Raw genomic sequence first — 23,354 nt, 5'->3', positions numbered from 1 at the left:
CTAATGACATAGTCAATATCCATCCAATCTAAATGAAGAACAATTCTCTCCCTCCAAAACTTATAATTGTCCCCTTTTAATTTGGGAACATCACACTTAATAGTAGAAATGCTCGCAGATTGATTAACTGCAAAGTTTAAACATACATTCTCATTATTCATAATTTGAGACTAAATAAAATATTATGTTTTACCAATGTAAAACTTGTATTAGTTTATGAACGTAGTGACATAAAACTAGTTTGTGGGCTAAAGACCAATTCAATTAGATTCAAACTTATGATAAAACTATCAATATGCATATCATTATTCAATAAAAGAAACCGCACAAACTCTTTAATCATTAATTTTAACGTGCATAAATTATTTAACTTAATATTACATGCTTAAATAAATATCAAATTTAAACATACAATTAAACTAAATAAGAAAATAATTTTAAACACGTTAAAATACACTTATATGTGCTAAATTATTTATCATATGCATAATTGTCAATAAAAATTGCACATGCAAAATCATATAATCAAATTAATCTCCAGCACATGAATAATAAATTTATTATGAGTACATGAATAATAAATTTATAGACCACCCTCATACAGATCAAGTTAATCCGTAAGGTTGATACGGATCAAGTTGATCCGTATGTTGATATTAAGCATACGGATCAAGTTGATCCGTATGTCTTTTACGGATCAACTTAAAAGACTTACGAATCAAGGGTATTTCAGTCTTTTCCCCTTAAGTGTTGAGTGCACCAGCAATAATGCTGGATGCACCTAGCATCAGCCTAATTGTTTGTTTAGCTGTGGGCTAGCCAAATACTAAATGGGCCTTTACGAAATTTTCTAAAGGGCGATGCTAGGTGCACCAGCTCTATTGCTTGTGCACCTAATATTTTTTGTTAATTCTAAAATTATCCTACACCGAAGATACGCAAGTTTGTGGTTGATCAATATAATTTGTACAAATGAACTTGATCCGTAAGTATAATTTAAGCATACGGATCAAGTTGATCCATATGAATCATATGGATTAAGTTCATCCATATGACTCATATGGATCAACATGATCTGTATGACTCATACAGATTGACTCATATGAATCAACTTAAGTGAAATACATTTTTATCCAATCACTTAAAATGCTAGATGCATCAACAATAATGCTGGATGCACCTAACATCACCTTTTTCTAAAATATTAGAACTTGGGCTGCACTGAAAATCATAGAGTCCATTCAAGCTTTTATTCGATTTTTTTTTTTGTACCCATTGAAAGGATGATTGAAAGAGAGCATTATATATAAATTGTTGCATCATATAGAATTATGGTATTAACCCAGCGACTATAATGTCACAAAGAATTATACGATAAAATTAAAAAGAAACATATTTGAGTTGAAGTTACATCAAATTAATATGAAAAATAGTATTAACTTATTTCAATTGAGATTCTCAAATTTAAAAAGAAAAAACATTAAAAATTTGTTGATTAATCAATTGAGAAAATCTTTCCAAGACAAACATTTAAAATTATTTAAGTTTATTATTTTTATTTCATTGATATATTTTTTATAATTAACTAAAAATAAAATATAATAACATAATAAAAATATGGACCCACATGCATTTTTACTTTGACTTTTATGTATACAATATTTGTAAATTTTTGTCTTTTGTATATAGTTCAATTTATTTATACTTACTGTAATACACATAAAAAATAATTTTATTTTAATTTTTGATGTGCTTGAAAGTTTTGTTTTCAAGGGTGACATTTAAACTAAATAATTTAAGGAACAAATTAGTAATCACACTTCCCAGCCAAATATTCGTCTAAAAACTGACATTACTGTTAACAATTTGGAAAGTGACGCAACAAAATAAGCAGTTAAAACTAATTAAAGCGAAGCGTAAGTTGTAAGAGAGTGTCATCATAACAGAAATCAGGGATGAGGATGTAATCTGAAATTCTTTATTCATACCATTTTCGTTGGGCTTCGGTTTTCATAGAGAGAGAAAGAGAGGAAGAGGAAATGGGAGTGCTGTCCAATATGATCGATCGGGAACAACTGAAGCCCGGTGATCACATTTACTCTTGGAGGCAAGCGTACATCTATGCACACCACGGTCTCTTTCTTAATCCATTTCGTTTTTTTTTTATTTTATTTCTACATTCGTCATCTTTTTCGGATTTTGCTTTCTGGGTGTTCATCGATTGCACTTGAATTTGCTTCAACTCGATAGATTTTGAGATTTTTTTGTATTTCCCCTTTTGGTAGTTGTTTTAAATTAGGTTTGGATAATGTTTTCGCTTCCTTGCCGTCATCAATTTTGAGGCCCAATTTTTTTTTTTTCTTGTTAGTGTTGGTTAGAACTTGGAGCTGTTTATATTTTGTTTGTTTTCGTTGTTCTGTTGTTGCATTGGAAACTCTCAAATGGATGTGGGGTAACTAGGGTTGACATTTATTCAGTTTAGAATGTGAATTGTAGATACAGAAGTTTCACGTGTTGGGTTTGCAATATAATATAGGAACTGCAATTTTCGGCCAAATTTAAATTTCTGCATGCTGAAGGGCTCTAGCACCTTAGTTATTGTTGGATCAAGCTTAGTTGCTTTACTATTCACAAATGATGTTCCTGAATCAAACAAAATTTACCATAAATTTAATCGAGAGAGATATAAAGGGACAACAATAAGGATTGTGTCTTTGAACCTGTAAATTTCCCCCAATTCTAGTGGGAGAGTTGGTTCTTGCTTTCTGGTGGGGGTTGTTGGTGGGTGGGTGATGTAATGTGGTTGTGCTGTAACTCTTGGCTTGTGTCTGGTATCTGGGATAAAGGAGATAAAAAAATGATAAGTTTGGGTCTTTATTCAATCTCAAGTGCCCAACTGTTCAAATTACTAGCAATCTTTTGTGTTCAATTATTCATTAATGAGTAGGATTTGGGAGCCTATGATTTAAGCCCTACAGTGTTGACATTCAAAGTTCAAATCATTCTGTATAAAAAGCTCATTAATGGGATTGATATTTTCTAATGACTAAGGAATGTTTTGTAGATTTGTTTATGGAATTGCATGTCGTTGATAGCACTTATCATTGTACCAAGAGCACCTATGGAGCTGGAAAGATAGTTTCTGCTTTAACCATAAGAAGAAGCTAATGCAAAAACCCACTAACTCTGATTTTTGCATAGTGTTTATTTGTTACTTTTTCCAGTATGTGGACCATTATCTATTTAAAGAAGTCCCTTTAATACCGGTTATGTCTCAAGGTTTAGAAAGTTATGTCTTAAGAAATGAATTGTTGAATGTCTTCATTTTCTTCTAAAAGTTATAACTAATAGTTTTTTATAATCAATTTTACAATTCTTGTTATTTTGCTGAACTGTGTTAATTATTCATTTGTGTGATCAGTTGTGGGTCAATCTTCTATCTTTGTAGTTTTACTGTGTTGTTCCTTAAATACAATGGAAATATGTAACTTCTACAACTGGACAAACATATGAAATAAGTTTAAAATTAAACTTTGTTTAGCTATTTATGTAAGCCAATGTCGAATCTGATATTTGATTAATTTGGAAACGAACATTTCTAACTGCATGAATTATGTAACCTATTGATTTTAAGGGATATATTGGACGTCAATGTGGACACGTATAATGTGGAGGTTGAATGCTTTGCTAGACTGGTTAATTTTTTGTAAAAGGAATGGTAGGTGGGGATGAGACATAGGCTGTGTGAATGTGCTACTCTTTTTGGTGGGAGACTTAAACGAAGCTTAGGCTCTATGATAGAACCACTGCTGGGCCTAGTATTAATGAAAGGCCCAATCCTGCTGAAAGGCCCAATCCTGCTGTGTGGAGAGTGTACGTTCGTAGGAGTAAGAAGGTGGGGAACCATTCTGTTAGGGATATGGCAAAGGGAATCCGTGAATATCCCTGAATTATAGGAAGTGGTTAGCCGTGAGTAATATATGGGGGGAGGAGTAGTGTTTGTGGGCATGCACGTTTATTGTTATCATTGTACGAGGAGAATCTTTTCTCTGGAGGAGCATTTGCTCTGGATATTTGCTGTAGTTTTCCCAATATTTCCATTAATCAAAAACCGTTGCATTCTCTTTACCATTTACACTGTTTAATTCATACAATTTATCTGTGAGTTCTATCATTGGTCCGACCTGCCGGATCGTTCGAAAGGAACCAGTGAAGGGTGATTTATGCCAAAGAAGATGACAAGACTGGACGAGTTGGAGGATCGGGTAACATCCATGGAGAAGACGTTTGAAGAGCGAGTATCGGCGTTGGAAGAAACTTTTCGTCAAACGTTTACAGAATTCCGTAACACCTTGACAGAAGAGTTTGCAAGTTTTCGCCGTGAGCCTGAAACAACTCCGGTGTCGTCGGCGGCGGAAGAGACGATGTCAGAATATCGGATGGCAGTGAAGAAGGTGGAATTACCATCGTTTGATGGTGAGGACCCAGTGGGATGGATCACGCGTGCTGAAACGTACTTTGAAGTTCAAGGTACATCAGAAGAAGTGAAGATTAGACTGGCGAAGCTAAGTATGGAAGGAGCTACAATTCATTGGTTCAACTTGTTAAGGGAGACAGAGGACGACCTGACGTGGTTGAAGCTGAAACAAGCCTTAATGGAGAGGTATGGTGGAAGGCAAAGTGATAACCCTTACGAAGAAATGAAAGATTTGCAGCAAACAGGGACGGTGGATGAGTACATCACTGCTTTTGAGTATGTGTCGTCACAGGTAGGGAGACTACCAGAGGAGCAGTACCTGGGTTACTTCATGGGAGGACTCAAGACGGATATTCGACTGAAGGTGCGGACACTGAATCCACGTTCAAGAACTCAGGCGATGAAGATTGCTCGTGATGTGGAGACGGAGATGCGTGGGTCGTTATTGCCTAGGGGTGGTGTTGGTGGGCCACACAATTGGAAAGGAAGTGGGTCAGCAGGATCTGGGCTTAATTGGAAAATGGGTTCTGGGTCTCATCATAACCCGAGTTTGACCCGAACAGGAAACGGGTCAAATAATTATTCCAATGGGCCGGTTCAAAGCAAAACGGGTTCTTCTCCATCTAACCCAAGTGGGAATGCGAATTCAAGCAACAGTACCACGAAATCTGGAAGTGACGAAGGAAGAAGGTATGTAGGCGAGCGCAATCGTGGCCTCAAACATCTACCTTATGCGGAACTGATGGAGCGTAGATCGAAGGGGTTGTGTTTCCGGTGTGGAGAAAAGTATCACCCTCTTCATCAATGTGCTGAGAAGCAACTCAGATTGGTAATTTTGGGAGATGATGAAATGATTAATGAAGAAGGTGAGGTAATAGCCATTGAAGTTAAGGAAGATGAGGAAGAAGTGCTAGATTGCAACTCTATGGGATTGTGTGGAATCACTGAATCAAAAACAACATTGAGCAATAACCCTCCTACTACACTACGCCTCAAGGGAAGTTTGAATGGAATATCGATTGTGGTCCTAATTGATAGTGGCGCCAGTCATAATTTCGTTTCACCTCATGTGGCCACTGCATTGGGGTTAAATGTGGAACATGGAAGATCCATGGGAGTAAAATTGGGTGACGGTCACCGAGTAACAACAAAGGGGAGATGTAGGAATATGGAAGTACATTTGGGTAAGTTTACCACTCAAATTGATGCTTTTGTTCTGGAATTGGGTGATCTAGATATGATCTTGGGAGTGGCTTGGTTACAAAGGTTTGGAAAGGTGACTTTCGATTGGGAGAAAATGACCATTAGTTTTGTTTGGGAAGGAGAAAGGGTAGAGTTGCAGGGCCAATTTTTCACCACCCAGGATGTATCAACGAACAACACAGTTCATACTTCAATGGATTCCTTGCACAGCTTGTTAGAAGCAGAGATGGTACCAGCAGTGAATAAAGACACACCAGAGTTGATTGGGGCACAGAAACAGGAACTTGATGAATTGTTGAGCAAATTCAAAGGAGTTTTCGAAGAGCACAAAGGGCTGCCGCCAGAACGGGAGATTAATCATACCATTGAACTACAAAAGGAGGCAGGACCAGTTAGTGTAAGGCCCTATCGTTACCCTCATCACCACAAGGGGGAGATTGAAAGGCAAGTTCGAGATATGTTGAGTCAAGGTATCATTCGAAACAGTTCCAGTGCTTTTTCAAGTCCTGTCATTTTAGTTAAGAAGAAAGATGTGCATCGATTATAGGGAGCTGAATAAGGTCACAGTTCCGGACCGATACCCTATACCTGTGGTGGATGAACTATTGGATGAGTTACATGGGACTAAGTATTTTTCTAAACTGGATTTAAAATCCGGTTACCATCAGATTAGAGTGAAGGAAGAAGACGTGCAGAAAACAGCATTCCGAACGCATGAAGGTCATTACGAATTCTTGGTGATGCCGTTTGGATTGACAAACGCACCGGCCACTTTCCAATCCATTATGAATCAGATTTTCAAGCCACACCTCCGTAAGTTTGTCCTAGTTTTCTTTGACGACATCTTAGTATATAGTAAAAGTTGGCAAGAGCATTTAGCACATTTGTCTCAAGTGCTAGAAGTGTTGCAGCATCACTGTTTTGTAGTTAATCAAAAGAAGTGCAGTTTTGCGAGTAGAAAGGTGGAATATCTGGGCCATGTAATTTCTGAACAGGGGGTGGCAGTAGATCCAGCTAAGATTAATAGCATTTTAGAATGGCCAATCCCTCACAATGTTAAAGGAGTGAGAGGATTCTTGGGGTTGACCGGGTACTATCGGAAATTCATTGTTGGTTATGGCAAGATAGCTAAACCGTTAACCGAGTTAACTAAGAAAGATGGGTTTCATTGGGGACCAGAGGAACAGAAGGCCTTTGAGAATTTAAAGAGCGTTATGATTCAAGCCCCCGTCTTAACCCTTCCAGATTTTACACAACCTTTCGAGATTGAATGTGATGCATCTGGGAGAGGAATTGGTGCGGTATTAATGCAGAAAAAGAAACCCATCGCTTACTTCAGCAAGGCTTTATCTAAAAATAATCTGAGCAAGTCAGCATATGAGAAAGAGTTAATGGCATTGGTGCTGGCTGTTCAACATTGGCGCCCTTATTTGTTGGGAAGAAGATTTGTGGTGTATTCTGACCAGAAGAGCTTACGTCACTTGCTACAACAACGTATCACTACAGCTGATCAGCAGAATTGGATAGCTAAGTTACTAGGCTATCACTTTGAAGTAGTTTACAAACCTGGTCCTGAAAATAAAGCCGCTGATGCACTATCAAGGATTCATGAAGAAGTAGAATTAAAAGGAATAACTTCATTCCCTATATGTTTGCAAGAGCAACAAATTCAACATGAAGTCAGGAATGATCCTTATTTGCAAAAAGTGGTGACTGATTTACAACAAAATCCTACATCTCAACCGGGGTTCCAATTGATAAAAGGAAGGTTGTTTTATCATAACAGGTTGGTGTTGTCTTCAAGTTCTGATTGCATACCTTTAATGTTGAAGGAATTTCATTCTTCCGCTACTGGTGGCCATTCGGGGTTTTTGCGCACGTATCGAAGAATAGCTGGAAACCTTTATTGGGTAGGAATGAGAAAATCAGTTCAGAAATTTGTGCAGAGTTGTGATGTGTGTCAACGCCAAAAATATTCTGCATCTTCTCCCATGGGTCTGTTGCAGCCATTACCAATTCCGGAGCGGATTTGGGATGACATCTCAATGGACTTCATAACTGGTCTACCAAAATCAAAGGGGTATGAGGCTATTTTTGTAGTAGTGGATAGATTATCTAAGTATGGACACTTTATTCCCTTAAAGCATCCATACACCGCAAGAAAGGTGGCTGAGATTTTCACCAAGGAGGTGGTGCGTCTTCATGGTATGCCTCAATCTATTGTCAGCGACCGTGACCCCTTATTTGTCAGCTTATTTTGGAAAGAGTTATTCCGTTTGCAAGGGACGGTGTTGAGTATGAGTTCTTCCTATCACCCGGAAACAGATGGGCAAACCGAGGTGGTAAATCGGTGTTTGGAAGCATATCTTCGTTGTTTTGCATCAGAACAACCGAAGGAGTGGTCACGATGGATTTCTTGGGCAGAATTGTGGTATAATACCACATTTCATGTGTCTACGGGTACAACACCGTTTGAAACAGTGTATGGAAGAAAACCACCTACTGTGGTGAGATTTCTTCAAGGAGAAACTAAGGTGGAGGCTGTAGCTACAGAGTTGATTGATCGTGACGAGGCTTTACGTCAATTAAAGTATCAATTGATTCGAGCACAGGAACAGATGAAGCGATATGCTGACAAGAACAGAAAGGAGTATTCGTTTGAGGTTGGTGAGTGGGTATTTCTGAAGCTTCGACCTCATCGACAACAGACGGTGACACGACGCATTAATCAAAAACTTGCTCCACGATACTTTGGCCCTTTTCCTATCCTTAAGAAAGTAGGAGCTGCGTCCTATAAGCTGAAGCTGCCTGAAGGAAGTAGAATTCATGCTGTGTTTCATATATCTCAACTTAAGAAGGCCATAGGGAACTATTCGGCTGAACCACAATTACCAGAAGGATTAGAGGTGGAGCCAGAGGACTTAGAAGAGCCGGAAGAAGTTTTGGCTTCAAGGTCGGTCACGGAAGGTGGACAGCGCGTGCGACAATGGTTAGTGCGTTGGAAGGGACGAACGATAGAAGACACCACTTGGGAGGACGAATCAGTTCTGAAAAGTCAATTTCCCTCCTTCAGTCTTGAGGACAAGACTGTTGCTTCTGGGGGAGGCAATGATAGAACCACTGCTGGGCCTAGTATTAATGAAAGGCCCAATCCTGCTGTGTGGAGAGTGTACGTTCGTAGGAGTAAGAAGGTGGGGAACCATTCTGTTAGGGATATGGCAAAGGGAATCCGTGAATATCCCTGAATTATAGGAAGTGGTTAGCCGTGAGTAATATATGGGGGGAGGAGTAGTGTTTGTGGGCATGCACGTTTATTGTTATCATTGTACGAGGAGAATCTTTTCTCTGGAGGAGCATTTGCTCTGGATATTTGCTGTAGTTTTCCCAATATTTCCATTAATCAAAAACCGTTGCATTCTCTTTACCATTTACACTGTTTAATTCATACAATTTATCTGTGAGTTCTATCACTCTATCTGTATAAAGACAACTTGAGGACAGAAAAGATACCATCAACAAGAACTCTAGGATTAATAAGCATTTTGGTCAAATTAGTAAGATGTCAATGCCATTGATCCTGTTGCATGGTTTAGTCCTTTTCTATATTTGAAATTTAGAAACTTCAACTTGAATTGAGCTAAGAACCTGCATTTTTCTGTTTATTAATGTATGGTATTGAAATTGTCATCTTGGTTTTGCCAATTGATTTCATGCAAAATACCAGGAATATATGTCGGTGATGGAATGGTGATCCACTTTACCAGAGGAGCAGGTCAAGAAATTGGAACAGGAACTGTGTTGGACAATCTCCTTTTCAGTTCATCTCCCTCTCATTCTTCCGACACTCCGTGCCCAAGATGCGGTGATCAAACTAGGACTGATGGTGTCATCTCTTCCTGTTTGGATTGTTTCCTTTATGGTGGTAATCTATACATCTTTGAATATGGGGTTTCACCTGCATTTTTTCTAGCCAAAGCTCGAGGAGGCACCTGCACTCTTGCTCCTTCTGATCCAACTGAAGATGTCCTTCATCGTTCTTCATTTCTTCTTGAAAATGGGTTTGGTGTCTACAACATTTTCAAGAATAACTGTGAAGACTTTGCTATTTACTGCAAAACAGGTCTTCTTGTATCCACAAGTGTCAGTGTTGGTCGCAGTGGGCAAGCAGCATCTTACTTAGCTGCTGCTAGTACTTTAGTTTCTACACCGCTTCGTTTTATGACCACCAGTTTTAGTGGTTTGGCATTGGTTGGTGTTAGCTTTTACTGTGTTGGCAGATTGATGTCTGATATTGGAGTACGCCGTGATGTGTCTAAAGTTCCAGTGGAAAGGCTTATAGCTTCACCTGGTTTAGATGTACCAGAGAATACAACTGAGATGGCCAAGGAAGATTAGAGTTGGTTGGGGAAACTCTTATACGTAATGTTAAAGCTTGTTTGATGTTGTTAATGGCTACCTATATACAAGTGAAGTTACATTGAACTCCCTCCAATATCTGCTGTTTTTATTTGTGTGACATGTTCTGTACAAACCATTATTTTATTTGGATATTATTTTATTTGTGAAACATTGAATCGGCCCTATACCTTGACTTCTGCTATCAAAATAACTTGACTTTTCATTACCTTAACCATCCTATTCTAAGTTGATTAGAGCAACTCAGCACTGAGGTGTTCTTGCTTGTTAAAGTGCATGCACCTTTCTATGATGTGTAAAATGAAAGATTGAAAGGGTCTTTGCCTTTCGCAGATTTATGTTTTTTTTTTCAGTGCATGATAAGATGAGTATATGGATGGATGCATATATACAGAAAAATGTGATGCAAGTCTTTTTAGGTTCATCAATAAATTTAATCGTGTATAAAAGGATGTGAGTGTAAGAAAAATGTGCCAAAGATGATTCATGAGATATTTAGAGAAACATTTAGAGAGTGTGTTCTTAGTGTTCCTCTTTTATATATATATATATATATATATTTTGTGCTCGCACGGTTTTGGTTGGTTTGTGGTGATATCAGCTTTTCCGAGCATTGTAGTCAAAATCTATTCCGGTACCACCCTTCCAAGAAAAAATTTCAGAGATTACTCCTCTTCGTAAAAGAGAATTAACGCGTTGAAAAACAGGCGTTTCAGGTTCTGATACTGTCAAAGTCTTTCCCAAACCAAGTGTTGCTTAGTCCACTTGATAAACAAACAAACATTTCTTGCGGTCATACTTATGTCAACATAAAGGGATTGCAACTTTGCTTTTCCTTTTCTCAGAAGAAATGTTTTTCCTTATGCAAAACTGATTAATTACTGTAGGCTGTAGTCAGCATTATAGAACACCAATGACCTACCTACTTAACTGTCAACAATAAATCACGTCTGAAATTTGAGAGCAGAAAGGTATCCTTGAACCTCTAACCCCAGTTTAGCAGACAATAGCTGCAAGATAAATGCTAATAATATACTTTCTACCATATTCTACTTAATGAAATTTATGTGAATCCAACCATGCACCGGACTCAAATTCAGTCCATTGTCATAAGATAATTACCATAGACAATTGCCATTTAAATAGTGAGTCTTGCTTCCTATTCAACGAGCCTCATTTATAGTTCTTGTAAGTGTGTTTTTTCAATTTTAGTCCCTTTGATATTTTAATTTTTCATTTGTAATTCCTATAAACTTGTGCTTACATAAACTAAAATTAAAAATATTTAAACTTATAAGGACTAAAATTAGAAAGATGAACTTATAAGAATAAAAAATAAAAAAGTACGAACTTGGAGAAACCAAAAACATATTTAAGCCTATAAAATAAGATTACAAAGGTATTTAAAGAGTTACAAATTATCTTCCAACAAAATTATCACATCGGTAATGAGAATCAAACTCATCTGTGATTAGTATATTCCTTCGAATTGGACCAACTAGACCAACTTTTTGTTAATGAGGCAAAGTTATTCTAGGCAATATTGTGAGTCTTTATGTTTTGAAATATCCTTCAAAATACAACATATCCAAGACATATAAAGAACCAAATCTCGAAGGACATAACTACATATATATTTCTAAAGCAAATTTTAGTATTGGAGACATCCCAGAAAGAGATATTTTGAAGTTTCTATGTATATCAACGTGAAAAACTGTCTGAATTGTTTGTAATAATATTCCCTGGTTTCAAAACAGTAAGAACGTGGGGAGGGAATGCTGCGTTTGGGGGAAGCCGGGAAGGGTTACTGTTAGTTATGAAGGGAACACACTTCGGCTATATGACATATATTACATCTTTCTGGATGGTAGGCCTTAATCTTGTAATTTTGATATGGGTATGTCTTTTATACCCTTTGCTTCTTTTAATAATATTCTATTTTTGGTTGACAAAAAAATATAACTAAGTAACTTTTAAATAGATGTAACCAGTTCTTCAATGTTAGAAATTAGATTTTTTATGAGATTGATTCAATCCTACAAAATTAATTTATAAAATAAGGATTATTTTTTAATTATATAGTATATTTTAAATTTTTTTTATTCGATGTAGAACTTCAATATGTCACGTCACTACAAGTCGGAGTTTAGAAGTCTAAGAAATCAAGCAAATCAACAATAAATTAGATTCAGATCCTAAGAATGCTATCTAGAGTATACTAACAATTAAGAATCATTCTTCTAGAAAAAAGCCATTACGGCACAGTTAATGTATTTTTACTACAATTTTTTATAAACAAAAAAAAAATGCATGCTGATACCAGCAGCAGCCGAAAGACCAAAGAGAATGACGCTCAATAAAATAACTATTGCAAAGAATAGCGGGTGTCGTGGTTTACATATTATAGCATTCAACTTTATATGTTATTTTCTAAGAAATATTGCTAGGGTACTTGTATTCAGGAAGAAGTTAGTATTAGAAGTGTTCAAATTCAAAGCAATAAAAATTGAAAAATGAATCAAGTCGATTTTTTTTAGACTTATTTGAATGATTTTTTTTTCTTAAATTCATCGATTTGTGATTTGTGTCGTTGAAATGAAATTAAATCACAACACTTATACTAATATTTATATTACTTTAACATTTTATGTATTTTTTTTTGTGTATATCACTTAAATTTCAGAGTATTTTATAGTATTATATATAAAAAATTTATACAGTATATATCATATTTTTTGTATGACTTTTTAAATATATGTTTGGTTTAAAATAAATAAAAAATTTAAAATACTTTTATCACAAAAAGTTTAATATACTAATAAATTTCATAAATTGTTATTAGCGTTGAGTTTAACATACAAATAATTAAAATTCATTCTTCTAGAAAAAAAGGTATATTTTTATATATTTAATTTTACACTTTAAAATTAATTCTAGTTCATAATTAACTCTAAATAAAAAAATAGATAATTTTTATGTTAAATAAAATATTTTATATTTCCTTAAAAAATATTTTATATTAAATTTTACTATTAACTTGCATTTATGATAAAAAAAAAACATACAAATAGGTTGAGAATTAGATTTCCCAACCCAACTTCTCAACATGACAAAACATATAAAAAAAATAACAAAAACTCATTGAGAAGTCGATGTAAAAAAAAGTGACATTAGGTGGAATTAATCTCGAGGGAAACGAGTGCGATATTAATTTGTTTTGGGAGTTATGTGAATAATAATGATAAAAATTAAAAAGGTCCCAATGTCTGTACTCTGTAATGATGCCACCCAAAAAAAAGAAAAGAAATCATGCTCGGTACTTAATTGTGTAACAGTGCATCCAACCGAACCAATAATCAGTTATTAAACTATTTATGAAAAAATAATAACTAAATACATAATAAATAAAAAATATGGCTATAAAAATATTAATGATTAAATACATTTAAGAAATTCTAAAATTAAATTTTAATCTTTACTTTTAATTACTATTTATTTTTTAAAAACATTTTTATTCTAAAACTACTAATTTTATTTTCTTTACTCTTAAAATTTATATTCACTTTACACTTTCTATTTATTCTATCTATTTCATATTCAGCAAAAAAGAAATTTATATTCACATTATATTATATACACTTTTCTGTACCTCTTTATTCGCTGCATCATTTCATATCATTAACCATAGCCTTTTTTTTTCTTTTCGTACGTCACGTTAGATGATTAGATTCGTTACAGTCGAGACCTCTACACATTTTTTAGAAATTAGGGAATCGAAATGCTTGAATTACTGTTTTTCCTCTCATTTATTTTTAAAATTTGATTTGTTATTCTAATTATTAAATTATTTAATTTCATCTTCTAATTTTTAAAAATAACTCAATTAGCTCATTTCGTCTAAATTAAAGTTAACGGTGTTAATGAATTAGAGATACATATCACTTTTATATTTTATGAAAGTTAAAAACGATTAATTACTAGTTTTCACATATTAAAATATTCAAAACGACCACAAATTATTTTTAAAAGCAAAATTACACATTAGTTCTATAAGAACCATAACCAAATCTCAAATCCAAATTAAAATTCCAAATCAAATCAAATCTCAAATGCAAGTCACAATCGAGATAAAAGAAAATCAAATCCAAATTAAAATCTCAAATTCAAATTAAAATCTCAAATGCAAGTCATAACGGAGATTTTAAAAAAAAAAAAAAAAAAGGAAAGAGGAGCAAGAGCAACAATCTGAAAACCCTAATATTTGATCTCAACCACCGTCATGTTCTCCTCTATTTCTGGCCACTCTCAGATCTATACTCTACAGAGCCACAAAACATTATCACAGTGGACATGCGACACTTCAATGCTGTCAATCCCATGCATGGGAACACTAAATCTCATTAAAGCCACATGGGATTTTTTATGGTTTAAAGAACATGAAAAAAGAGATTAGGGATTCGAGCTTTTTGTTTTATAATAATTCAACTCTTTTTTTAATTTATAAGACAATAATAATAATAACACAACAACAAGGAGACAATTTTTAATCATCACTTTATCTAATGAGATTTATTGAACAAGGAGACAATTTTTAATCATCACTTTATCTAATGAGATTTACTGAATTATCAGAAAGTGTAAGAGAGTCACGTGCAAATATGGACGAAAAGATCTAACTAAATCATTCTTAAATATTAGAGGAAATGAATGATTTAACATATATTTCTCCCACATCACTACACGATCAGCAAGACGCTGTGTATATACGTTCTGTTCATTCATTCAGAAGCAGCGTGGGTGTGTGTTTTGCTTCAGAGAATCTTTCTCCTAATGGAACAGCTGAAGCCAAGCGCTCCTAACTCATCCCCTCTCACTCCACTCGCCTTCTTGGACAGAGCAGCCACCGTCTACGCCCACGTCCCTTCCCTAGTCTACAACCACACCACCTTCACCTGGTCCCTCACGCGCCGCCGATGCCTCCAGCTCGCCTCCTCCCTCTCCTCCCTCGGCATCCGCCGCGGCAGCGTCGTCTCCGTCCTCGCCCCGAACGTCCCCGCCATGTACGAGCTCCACTTCGCCGTCCCTTTCGCCGGCGCAATTCTCAACAACATCAACACCCGCCTCGACGCCCGCACCGTCTCCGTCATCCTCCGCCACGCGAACTCCAGGCTGGTCTTCGTCGACTGCGCCTCACGCGACCTCGTCCTCGAAGCCCTATCTCTCTTCCCTGAAAACCAAAATCAACGCCCAACCCTAATTCTCATCACAGACGAAACCGTGGAGAAAGAGAAAGCCGCACCCGCCGTTGATAATTTCCTCGACACCTACGAGGGGCTTGTAAGCAAGGGTGATCCGGGATTCAAGTGGGTCCTACCCAACTCCGAGTGGGACCCGATGGTACTTAACTACACTTCTGGAACGACGTCGTCTCCCAAAGGCGTTGTCCACTGCCACCGTGGAACGTTTATTATTTCAGTGGACACTCTTATTGATTGGGCTGTTCCGAAGAACCCGGTTTATCTCTGGACTCTTCCGATGTTCCATGCTAACGGGTGGAGCTTCCCGTACGGGATCGCTGCTGTGGGCGGAACTAATATCTGTGTCCGCAAGTTCGACGCTGAGATTGTTTACTCTCTCATAAAACGCCATCACGTGACTCACATGTGCGGCGCGCCGGTGGTGCTCAACATGCTAACCAACTCCCCTGATAATAAACCGTTGGAGAAGCCGGTTCAGATCCTCACCGCCGGAGCACCGCCGCCTGCGGCGGTGCTCTTCAGAACAGAGGCGTTGGGGTTTGTCGTGAGTCATGGATATGGCTTGACTGAGACCGGAGGGTTGGTGGTGTCGTGCGCGTGGAAGGGGGAGTGGAACAAGCTGCCGGCGACGGAGAGGGCAAGGCTGAAGGCGCGGCAGGGGGTAAGAACGGCGGGGATGGCGGAGGTGGACGTGGTGGGTCCCACCGGGGAGAGCGTGAAGCGCGACGGGGTTAGCATCGGAGAAGTTGTGATGAGAGGTGGGTGTGTGATGTTAGGTTACCTGAAAGACCCTTCAGGAACCGCGAGTTGTTTCAAGAACGGTTGGTTCTACACCGGGGATGTTGGCGTGATGCACGAAGATGGGTACTTGGAGATCAAAGATAGGTCAAAGGATGTTATAATCAGCGGCGGCGAGAATTTGAGCAGCGTCGAGGTGGAGTCGGTTCTGTACGGACACCCGGCGGTGAACGAGGCGGCGGTGGTGGCGCGGCCGCATGAGTATTGGGGAGAGACGCCGTGCGCGTTCGTGAGCTTGAAGAGAGAGATAAAAGAGAAAGAGAAACCCACTGAGAAGGAGATAATTGAGTATTGCAGGGATAACATGCCGCATTATATGGTTCCCAGAACGGTGATTTTCAAAGATGAGCTTCCTAAGACTTCTACGGGGAAGATACAGAAGTTTGTGCTGAGACAAATCGCCAAGGAGATGGGTTCCTTCACGCAAAGTCGAATCTGAGTTACTCTGAAATAGTTGTGGTCCCTATAAATTAAATGAGGCATGTCAAAATCAACAAGCTTTTCTTAATTGGTTGTTCCTATTCATGTTGTCTCCTTCTGCAACGTGTTTTTGGCATTTAGTTGATGAATAGCCATGCTCTGCATCATCAAGTTCCTTATTGTATACCATTATCACTAAGTAAAGTTTATCTATAAGTTTTGTTTTGAATAAAATAAGAGTTTACATTAAAGGTGTATTTTGATTATACAATGAATGTTGTGTAGTGGAAAATTGTAGATTATTTTTTGTGGTTATTTTAAAAAGTTATATTTAGGGTGTCACGACCCGAAATTCAACTCTTATCTTTACGTGGAATAAAAAATTTAAGATGGATGATGCTTATTTTAATTGTTTTAGAAAAAAAAACAAACAATGAAAGGTGAATAATGATAGTGACACTTGGATGTTGATATTTGTTCTCCTGATCTCTTAAATTCGACATTTCTAAGAATCCGTGCATAATTATCTTTCAATTAGATATATAAAATCAAAAAATATCATAAGTAAAATTTAATAAAATAATACCTTCAGTATATTTAAAATAAAATTTATAAGTATAACTATTAAGTCTTGGGTGGACAGAGTTAATTTTGAATATCAATTATCATGCTCGATTATTGGATAATAAGTTTGTCAATTTTCAAAGTCCCTTCTGTTGAATTTTAACTTTCAATTTTACTAGAGAAAAGACAAGACATACTTTCGAATGGATCAAGCTAGCACAATCGATCTTCAGGCTATATATCATCTAAGGGTCTTCCTTTGGCACCAGGTGTGAGTCTCGTAAACCTCTTTTTGGCACTTTATTCTTTTGTTTATAAAGATGAATTTGTGACGAGATGGTGATACCTTGAAAAGTGCTACGAATTTTGAAGATCATTCTAGTGAAAACCCTTTTATTACAATAGTAAAGGAAAGAAATGAAGAGATCGAAGGAGTTTACGTATGGAACAACAAAGTAAGTAGATGAACAAAATGCTAAGTTATACATGACATTGAAAGAAAACATGTAGAATCATATATAATTAATGACAAATTTGAAATATATTCTAAGAGTACTATATATTTTTCGAATAGCAGACTGGAAATGCTACGAGCACTCTTTTTCATTAAACCAGCATAATTGTCTTAAGTATAAATACAATGTATCATATACTAAATCTGTTAAAGCTTAAGACAATTATCTAATGCACTAATCATTAACAAATTTTATATATGATATATATACTATGCACACTAGCTATATATAATTATGTAAAAATATATATTTATGTTTAGATAGGGTATAAAATTTTCAAATTTTATAAAAGAAAGTGGGTCATGATTTAATTAGCCATCCACTAATTTGAGTATTAATCTAATGATTCAAAGTCTTGACTTGATCGATTATCAAATTTGGTTTTTAAAATTATATGTAAAATGGCTGGACATTAAAGTACAACATTTTTTTTTTGGTTAGTAAATAATTGTTTTATTAATATAAGAGGTACCAGATGTACAACTTTACACATACACGTGGGTGACCCCAGTGGTTAACAACTATTAATATCATAAAGGACAACAAATAGCACTTAACTATCATTCCGAAACTAAGCCATGAATGGACCAAAAGAACACATGCACGTCCCACCCATCAAAGTGCTAACCAAGTAAATGTACTTTGACGACGCATTAGGTGATGGAATGGCTGTAGTAATGCCATGAAGGGGTGTGGTTATAATTAATCTACAAACTTCTGTTTGGTTGGAGAACAGAATATTCAACACTAGGTATAATGCTGCTGGTACTTTCTGCTTGGTATATTTATTGTAGTGGTGCTTGTCTGAATAAAGGACCAACATTTAGGACTTGATACAAAAGATGGCTAGAGGAGATCAAGAGAATGAAGCCTGAACTTCTAAAACATTTAATCCTACTAAATACAAATTGAGGCCAGATTTTGAAGATTTTTCATACTAAAGCTCTTCAATTTTCCACCAAGCAAAAATGCAATAATAGGTGGTGGCAAGAGAAAGTTAATTAAAGAAGGATATTTCAGGATTTTCATATGATCAGGTCAGATTTCATAGGTATGTTTGAAAAATGCGTGTTTAAATTACTCGGTAAATGAATTGTCGAAACAATCGTACTTTGAATCCAGAGAACTAGAAGATGATTAACTGAAGGTTTTATTTTACAAGAATCAATCACAACACAGTGGATATGGGTCAAAGTGTAATTTGATGCTTCACTTGCTAGCAGCCAAGAGAATAATGGGCTACGTGAAAGGAGCACGAATTTCTTGGTATTTGGATTGCTAGGGTATTTGGATTCAGATTGAAGTGGTGATAAATCTGATAGCAAGAGTACTATTGGCTATATTTTTATGTGTGAAGGAGCACGAATTTCTTGGTGCTTGAAAAAGAAATTTGTGATGGCTTTATCCTCATGTGAAGCTGAGTACATTATAGCTTCAATGAGTTTTTGTCAAGCTACATTTCTTGATACATTAATACAAGAGATTAAAGTGAAGAACTCAGGAGAAGTCAAGTTATTTGTAGACAACAAATCTGTAATAGACTTAACTAAACACCCAGTTGCATATGAAAGGAGCAAACATATAGAAACTAGATTTCACTTTCTTAGAGAACAAGTGAATAAAGGACAATTAATTTTGGAGCACTGCAAAACATAATTATAAGTTGCAGGCATTTTTACAAAGGCCATGAAAGAGATAGGTTAAGACATTTAAGAGATATGCTAGCTAGTTAGATATGAGTGTTATTAAAGAGGAGTTGTGTCTATTAGTCATTCAAATTAAAGAGGAGTGTTATTAGTCAATTCAAATGATAGTTTTATGTTATTTTATCAATTAGTTAGTTAGATATGTAAACCGAGTGCATCATGTGTGTGTTATATAAAAGGGTGGGTATGTAGTTGTGTATTGTGTGTGCGCACTTGGAAAATCAATAATAAATTACATTTGTGATTTCTCATCTATCTTCTTCTATAGAGAGGGTGTGTGAGTGGTTAATTCCCCAATAGATGATTAAGCATGTACATACACCTTACTCTTGGGATGCTTCCACACTCTGATCATTGCTTCTTGACCCTGATCGCACATAATGGAATTGTGGTGATCAACTTCAGGTTAAGCACGATGGCAAATGGGTCAGCTTGAGGTCACTCTACTTTCTATTACAAAAAGTTTTATGAAAATCATATTAATATTTTTTTAAAAATTTTATACCAACTCTTTTACCCTAATTAAAATATGTGGGGGGTGTTATATAGAAAATGTCCTGTTGTATATTTCATCTCATTCATAAAAGAATTAAAAAAACCAATTCAAATCCTCCACGTTCGTAGATTTATATTTGTCCTCACATTCCATATTTTTAAACTTCTTCTACTTAATATTAATAACATATTGCCGGAAAAAGAAACCTTTTATTTATACCATTATTAAATCAAAAGTAAAAAGAAACCAAATCAGCATTTTCCTTATTCAATAGCAAAAGAAGAGAAACACATGGGCTGAAATAATAGGAAGATCAATAAAAATGAAAGATCGTGTAAAAACACCAGAAATGAACAGCCCCTAAAGACCACTGGTTGGTTGATAGTATTACATTACATTATGGACAACAACTACCCATGCTGAACTTCATTAAGTTCACCTTGGACCATACCCTGTGCCAACACAATTTATTGAATCACATATCTATCACTCAGTGCACACAATGTATATATGAATCTTGAGTGTACTAAAACTGCACCATCCCTTACTATTTAAGAACCACATCACCTAACATCACCACTACACCTTCAATATTCTCTTCTCCATCACTACATTGCAAACAACGATTCATGGAAGACCTAACCCCAAACCCTGCAAACTCACCACCCCTCACTCCACTCACCTTCTTGGAAAGAGCAGCAATCGTCTACGGCGACTCCCACTCCATCCTCTATGACCGCACTTCCTTCACCTGGTCCCAAACTCACCGTAGATGCCTTCAACTCGCTTCCTCCCTCACATCCCTTGGTCTAGGGCGCGGCCACGTCATCTCTGTTCTCTCCCCGAACACTACCTCAATGTACGAACTCCATTTTGCTATACCCATGTGTGGTGCCATTCTCAACAACCTTAACCTACGTCTGAATCCTCACACACTCTCCGTGCTCCTTCGACACAGTGAATCAAAACTCGTCTTCGTCCATTCTCACTCTCTCTCACTAATCCTCCTCGCCCTCTCCAACTTCCCTATAACCACACCACGCCCTTCCCTCGTCCTTATCAAAGACGATGCAGATGCAATAACACGCTCTCCCGTCATAGACACATACGAGGACCTTATAAGAAAGGGTAACCCGAACTTTAAGTGGGTCCAGCCCAACTCCGAGTGGGACCCAATAACCCTAAATTACACTTCCGGCACGACGTCGTCTCCCAAAGGAGTAGTACACTCCCACCGCGCAACCTTCATAATGACCCTAGATTCTCTCATCGATTGGTGCGTACCGAAACAACCAGTATATTTATGGACACTACCAATGTTCCACTCTAACGGGTGGACCTTCCCGTGGGGGATCGCCGCCGCAGGCGGCACCAACATCTGCGCCCGTAAAATCGACGCGCCAACGATCTACCGTTTGATCGAATCACACAATGTTACACACATGTGCGCCGCGCCGGTGGTTCTCAACATGCTCTTAACTAGAACCGAACCGGTGAAGAATCCGGTTCACGTCCTCACCGGTGGATCGCCGCCTCCGGCGGCGATCCTCACGCGCGCGGAGGAGTTGGGGTTTAGGGTTAGCCACGGGTACGGCATGACGGAGACGCTGGGAGTGGTCGTGTCGTGTGCATGGAAGAAGGAGTGGGATAAGTTTCCGTCGACGGAGCGGGCGAGGTTTAAGGCGAGGCAAGGGGTGAGGACGGTGGCGATGACGGAGGTGGACGTGGTGGATCCAACCACCGGCATTAGTGTGAAGCGCGATGGTGTAACACCGGGGGAGATAGTTTTTCGCGGCTCGTGCGTGATGTTAGGTTATTTGAAGGATATAGAAGGAACAAAAAGGTGTATTAGAAATAATTGGTTATACACCGGAGATGTTGGAGTTATGCATGGGGATGGGTATTTGGAGATAAAAGATAGGTCAAAGGATGTGATAATAAGTGGTGGTGAGAATTTGAGTAGCGTGGAGGTGGAGTCGGTGTTGTACGGTCACCCAGCGGTGAACGAGGTGGCGGTGGTGGCGCGGCCGGACGAGTTCTGGGGGGAGACGCCGTGCGCGTTTGTGATGTTGAAGGAGGGGCTGGTGGCGCCGCCGTCGGAGAAGGAGTTGGTGGAGTTTTGCAGAGAGAGGTTGCCGCACTTCATGGTGCCCAAGACTGTGGTGTTTAAGGAGGCGTTGCCGAAGACGTCGACGGGGAAGATTCAGAAACACGTGCTGAGGATGAATGCGAAGGCTATGGGGTCCTTGGTGGCTCCACCACCGGCTATACCTAGTCGCATGTAGAGTGAAGTTGTTGTCACTTCGTACAAAAAGAGTGCAATATATTGTCGGGTTTTTGGTTTGGTACGTTGTTTGAATGAATTAAGGTTGATGAGTCAAGATTTTGATTAAATTTACATGTGTTAGGAAACGTGGAATTAATTATTTGTCATGATTCAGCAGATTTGGTTTTGTTTGTGTACGTGTGTGTGTTTTTAATGAATGAATTTCAATTATTATGAAGATATCATGAAGAATAAATAGTGATGTGCATATGTGGTGGGGCATTGAGAAGTGTGTTCTATGACGACCGGAAAATCTATTAAAAGAAAAATTATACATTTATCATCACTCTATAAAAATACTGTCTCCATTTCAAGATTTCGTGAAAGTAGAAAATGATAATATATAAAATAGTTTGATTGGCTCCTATCCAAATTAATATACTCCTACTCCAAAGTTTTTGCTTCTAACTTCAACTCTTTTAACTCAAAAAAAGTTGTAATAATGCAATCTAAGAAGTTTAGGGGAAAATAAATTATTATTGACCATAATGAAAAAACTTTTTAGACTTAAAACGATTTAGTACGTTTTCATCACTTTCTTTTATAATGAAGTTGATTAACTCAATCAACATTCTTTTTTTAATTGAATTGTCATATTCTATTTGGTTGAAGGAAAATGGAGAGGATTAGAGGAAAGAAGAGATTTGCTTTTTTTTTTTAAAAAAAAAAAAACTTTATCTGAATAGTTACATTAATTATATTTAGAGGTGCAACCTATATAAGAATGAATTTTCTAAAGATAAAATATATAAGCACTAATTGGCCTCTCTCAAGTTTCAACTCCGATCCTTTAGTCATTTTCACTCACTTTTAGTTACATATTTCAATTTTTTTTTTATCAGTTTTAATTTGAGATTTAAGGTAATACATACATTATATTTCATGTACGTAATGATATAGTGAATTATATTTTAAGTTATTAATAATGTAAGGATTGATATAATTTGTACTAATATATATAATTTGATCTCTTGTATGTAAATACATCTTTTCCCATTGGCTAAAGAAAACACAATTCAAGACCCTTTGTAAATTTCACTTTGAAACATTGGGTATTTACCAATTTACGGATGACAGGGAAATTGATTATTTAGATAGGGTTGGTCTGAAAGTAGTTGACATTTAGTTAGTCTAGCTCTCTTGCATGTTAAGGGGGCATGTGCCATTAGTTCTGT

At 37.0% G+C, this 23,354-nt stretch overlaps 3 protein-coding genes across 3 annotated transcripts; all 3 read left to right on the top strand.

The window, feature by feature from the left end:
- Positions 1-1,896: 1,896 nt before the first annotated feature.
- LOC114385000 lies at positions 1,897-10,310 on the top strand. The gene is made up of 2 exons (XM_028344904.1): positions 1,897-2,133; positions 9,405-10,310. Exons 1-2 carry the CDS (start codon positions 2,040-2,042, stop codon positions 10,073-10,075), a joined length of 765 nt encoding a protein of 254 aa, XP_028200705.1. The 5' UTR covers positions 1,897-2,039; the 3' UTR covers positions 10,076-10,310.
- A 4,323-nt stretch (positions 10,311-14,633) lies between these two features.
- On the top strand, positions 14,634-16,823 carry LOC114384852 (probable acyl-activating enzyme 6). The gene has a single exon (XM_028344666.1). The coding sequence runs from the start codon at positions 14,927-14,929 to the stop codon at positions 16,589-16,591; it is 1,665 nt and encodes a 554-aa protein (XP_028200467.1). The 5' UTR covers positions 14,634-14,926; the 3' UTR covers positions 16,592-16,823.
- Positions 16,824-20,421: 3,598 nt separating this feature from the next.
- Positions 20,422-22,235, top strand: LOC114383232 (probable acyl-activating enzyme 6). The gene has a single exon (XM_028342856.1). It carries the CDS (start codon positions 20,483-20,485, stop codon positions 22,136-22,138), a length of 1,656 nt encoding a protein of 551 aa, XP_028198657.1. The 5' UTR covers positions 20,422-20,482; the 3' UTR covers positions 22,139-22,235.
- Positions 22,236-23,354: the final 1,119 nt, after the last annotated feature.

This window comes from Glycine soja, chromosome 14 (genome assembly GCF_004193775.1).
Source record: "Glycine soja cultivar W05 chromosome 14, ASM419377v2, whole genome shotgun sequence".
In the NCBI taxonomy this organism is placed as follows: domain Eukaryota; kingdom Viridiplantae; phylum Streptophyta; class Magnoliopsida; order Fabales; family Fabaceae; genus Glycine; species Glycine soja.
The sequence above is the reverse complement of the archived record's forward strand: the minus strand, read 5'-3'. Positions and strand labels throughout refer to the sequence as shown.